Source organism: Ipomoea nil, unplaced genomic scaffold (assembly GCF_001879475.1).
Source record: "Ipomoea nil cultivar Tokyo-kokei standard unplaced genomic scaffold, Asagao_1.1 scaffold0579, whole genome shotgun sequence".
NCBI classification, from domain to species: Eukaryota; Viridiplantae; Streptophyta; class Magnoliopsida; order Solanales; family Convolvulaceae; genus Ipomoea; species Ipomoea nil.
Genome location: NW_017617007.1, coordinates 145,844 through 150,702, shown reverse-complemented (window position 1 = coordinate 150,702; position 4,859 = coordinate 145,844). Strand labels below are relative to the sequence as shown.

Genomic DNA, 4,859 nt, shown 5'->3' with positions numbered 1-4,859 from the left:
AAGCTCAAGCTATTGCTGTTAGGGAGGCTTTCAGTTGGCTCAAGGAAATTGGTATGAGTGCAATTGATGTTGAGATGGACTCCCAACTTGTTTTTCATGCTATTGCTACTTCCTTTTTTAACTCTGTTTTTGGTTACTTAGTTGCTGATTTAAAAGAATTGGCATCTGTGTTTGATGATGTTAAATTCTGTTTTGTGAAGCGTTCTGCGAACTATGTCGCCCACACTCTTGCTCGGGAGGGCTATTCTGTGTCAGATTGCGGGGAGTGATTTGATTCCTCCCCCACCCCCTCCTTTCCTTGTTGATTGTATTTCTTATGATTTAATGCATTAATGGCCCGTTTGGTTAATGGAATACGCCGGGAATGGGCAATTTATACCATACACCCCGGTGTATAGAGCTATGTACGCCCAGCATCAAAACAACGCCGTATGGAATTGTTATGTAACGAATTTTTTTTTATTAGTCTGTTAACGCCATCAAACGGTAAGAAGAGGGAAGTGAGAGAGCGGCTCTAAAGACATGATGTCGTTGCGCCGATCATGCATATTGGATTAGAGAACACGAGAGCTACCTGATTGTTCGATTTGCGTCGTATTCTGCAATTGTTGGATGGAAGCCATGTCTGATTCGATTGCGCAGCAGGATGTGGCGGAGACAGAGCATACAACTGATCATGTTGGAGTGGTAGATACAGAGGATGCTAATCCAGGTATTTGATTTTTAAGATTTTATTTTGTATTTGTGTTTGATGTATGATGAATATATTGAACTCGGTGTTGAATTATATAAGAATTGATATAGAATTTCTGTTTGATTGTGGTTGTTTTGGATGTTAGTATGGTTTGATTTGAAGTTGTTGTTTCAGTGAGGTTGTACGTGTATTATATGGTTTGATTTGTTTGGTTTTATGATTATGTGTATTGTGCCATATGTGTATGTGTATTGTAGTTATGGATTATGTACATTAACAGTATGCGATATAGGTTTTATGTATTTTAATGATTATGTGTATTGTGCCATATGTTTATGTGTATTGTAGATATGGATTATGTACATTAACAGTATGGGTAGTTAAAATGTATGTTATTTGCAGCTGATCAGGATTTGGTAGGGATGTCAGTGTGTTCGGTTGATGAAGCATATGACATGTATAATGATTATGCCTTTAGAATAGGTTTTAGCGTGAGGAGGGGTAAGCAAAGATATAGTTCTGCTACAAAAACAATGAAGACGAAGATGTTCCATTGTTCGAAGGATGGTTTTAAAAGGAGTACAGGAAAAGGGTGTTATTCTAAAATTGATGGTCGTACAGGTTGTGGTGCATTTGTCCAATTCGATTTACATGAGAATGGGATGTGGATTGTTTCGAAGCATGAGAAGTTGCATAATCATGAATTGGTTCCACCAAGCAAGAGTTACCTTCTAAGGTCACATAGGATGGTGTCTAGGAATCATATATCATATCTTACTGATTTGAAGAGCAGTGGTGTGTCTGTTGCAGATGGTGTAAGATTCCTTAAAACACAATCAGGGGGATCACCACTTGTTGGGTTTACAAGTATGGATGCATATAATTCTCTATGTATCGATGCATTGAACAGATTGGATGGTACCGATTCAAACACATTGATTGAAATATTCAAACGGAGGCAGTCAAGTGAAAGGGATTTTTACTTTGATTTTGAGGTGGATTTGGAGTCAAGGTTGTGTAGTTTTTTTTGGAGGGATGGATGGATGAGGAGAGACTATGATTTGTTCGGGGATTTGCTAGTTCACGATACAACATATCGTACTAACAAATATGACATGATTTGTGGACCTTTTGTTGGCATGAATAACCATTGCATGAATGTTATGTTTGGATGCGGTTTTTTGATGAATGAGAAGATTGAGTCATTTGTATGGTTGTTTAAGACATTTTTGAGATCTATGGATTACAAAAGTCCACAAAGCATAATGACTGATCAATGTGCTGCTATGGCTGCTGCAATTGTTCAAGTTTTTCCAAGTTCACGACATCGGCTATGTATATGGCATATTGGCGAGAACTCAAAGAAGCACATTAAAGGGTTAAGAAGTCAAAAAGATTTCCTAGATATATTCAATTGCTTGTTGAAGTATATGGATACAGAGGCAGAGTTTGAATTTTACTGGACGAGGTACGTGTCTGATGTATGCTTCGTTATTTTGTTTTTTTTTTTTTTTTGTTTTTGTTTGTTTTTATTATTAGTTTACATATGGATTATCATTGAATGAATAGTTGTAGATTATATTATACAGAATACAGAATTATTTTTCTGGATCAAGTTTATGTGTATCTGTTTGATAGTTTATGTGTATTCATGTATAAGATTATGTACATTAGTCTGTTCTGTATGTTATACACTGACATGCTTGTAGGTTTACTTTAATATATCTATGGCATGTTATTTCAGGATGGTTACAACATATAAATGTCACAATAATCACTGGATTGAAAAGTTGTATGGGTGTAGAGAAAAATGGTGTCCTGCTTTTAATAAAGATTATTTTTCGAGTGGGATTTTATCTTCTCAAAGGAGTGAGACCACCAATCACTCTATTTCTAGAAGGTTGTCCAAGACATCTGGTTTGTGTGATTTTTATAACTCTTTTGTTGGGGTCATATCAGAGTGGAGAAGTAGAGAGAATGGGGAAGATGTTCGGTGTTCACAAGGTGTACCCACAATGGTGATGGATAATGTTAAGATTTTGTTGCATGCTAGGGAAATTTATACAATTGAGATATACTATTTGTTTGAAGAACAATTTTTGAAAGGTGGATCATGCTATCAAGAGTGTGCGATGTTGGAAGATGGTGTGTATAAGTATCATGTCTGGAGGCTTGATGTTGATATTATTAGGCATGAAGTGGTGTTTAACAGTAGACAAATGGACATTGGATGTAGTTGCAAGTTGTTTACTGAATTGGGGATTTTGTGTTGTCATTGTTTACGCATTCTAAATGTGCATTGTGTTTCTGAAGTCCCCGAGAAGTATATTTTGAAGAGGTGGACTAAAAAAGTTGTTGAAGTTGATAATGTTGATATAATGTCTAGAGTTGATAGTGGTAATGGTGCATCTTCTGTTTGGTTATTAGAAATCATTAGGAAATTTCAGAGGCTTGCTGTTTATAGTCAGGAAAATATCGAAGGACGGAAGATTTGTGAAGAAGCAATTGCAGATGCAAAGAGAAGACTTGAAGCTGAATGTGGTGGCAGTTTATTTGAAGATTGTGACATAGGATCGACAAGTGGTGTTATAAAGGATCCATCTACTAGGCGGATGAAAGGGTTGCGGAATAGGAGGGTGAGCAGCGTTATTTCAAAGAAATATAACAAAGCAAGGGGACGGAAGCATCTTGCAAATATGGTTGCTTCCAAAATAAAATCTGTTGTTCAGTCTCAAGTTGAGGGTGATATTTTAAATATTGCAGGCGATGGATATCTTGTGCACCCAAGTTCCGGAGGTTCTAGTTTTTGTCACGTTAGCACAATGTCAAGCATGGATGATAATTAAAGCACATGTTAGTGTTAATCATCGTAGTAATATGTATCACGTACAGAACGATGTTAAATCACATAACTCAGCAGTAATAAAATAGACTTTTATTATGATATGTGCTGTTTTAAAAGTTTATGTGTATTAATTATATACTTTATGTGTATTCCTTATATACTTTATGTGTATTACTTCATATGATTATGTACATTTTTATTTGTGTTAATTACTTTTATTTATTTATGTACATTTCTTTTTTTAGATTTGCAGTTATCAGTATAGGGAAATGATATGCTTGGTCATATGTGTATTATGTACATGTTTACGTTCAGTAGGATGTTTGATTATATATATATTAGCAGAAACAAAATATTTGTTAGACTTTTTTTAGTAGTATGTGCACTGTTTGAAAGTTTATGTGTATTCATTATATGGGTTATATGTATTACTTCATATGATTATGTACAATTTTTGATAGTTCACAGTTTGTGTAGTATATGGATTGATTATGCACAAAACCATATTGGGGAATATGAAAAATATAGAATACAAGTAAACATTAGATTGGATTACCAAAAGGGGCATATACAAATTTTTGATAATTGTTTATCAACTGAAACTTCTAGAAATTGAACCAAAAATACAAGTAACCATGTGTTTGGATTAGCAGAACTGATTTTTACAGATTGTGGTTAGTAGTTTCACTTCTCTTTCTTGTAGTTATCCCTTGCTGATTGCATGACTGTTTCCATGTATTCGTTTTTCTTCCACATGATGATGTTTGCTGCATATTTTGCTCTAAGCGATGTAATGAAAGCAGCCTACAGTAAACAAAAGATACATGTTAAAATTAGAAGAAACAAGAGATAACATGTGTAATGTAGAACAAAGTTGATTATTACTTACATCACTATCACCCCCTACGAAACCAGTTTCTCATTTGTCTACTGCAGTCCCTTTGTAAGTTTCCATGTGGCGCATGCAATACACACCACAATCTGTTGTGTTCTCTTCATCTTGCCATGGCATGTGAATGCACTCAGCTTCGATATTCTTCACTTTTCTTACAAGGGTGTTTTTCTTCGATTGGAGGTATTTGTAGAAAGCTGTTTTCTGCACATTATAGTAATTGCAGTGTTTAATTAATTTAAGTAATGTAAATATTAAACTATAGGGTATAGATATTTAATAGGAGTATTAGTTTATCTTACCAACTTAGCCGGGCAGTTCTCATATCTGTTCGTATTTGGTATTCCCTTGGGCATTAGCTTGTTATCAATGATCTGAAGTTTTCACTTGGGGATGTTAAAGCACATCAAGTAGTAGTGAATGTGCCT

General features: G+C 35.0%; 1 protein-coding gene across 1 annotated transcript; it reads left to right on the top strand.

Annotated features, from left to right (window-relative positions):
* The first annotated feature begins 621 nt into the window (after positions 1–621).
* On the top strand, positions 622–3,540 carry LOC109174245 (protein FAR1-RELATED SEQUENCE 12-like). The gene is made up of 3 exons (XM_019323490.1): positions 622–712; positions 1,097–2,162; positions 2,439–3,540. Exons 1-3 carry the CDS (start codon positions 622–624, stop codon positions 3,538–3,540), a joined length of 2,259 nt encoding a protein of 752 aa, XP_019179035.1.
* Positions 3,541–4,859: the final 1,319 nt, after the last annotated feature.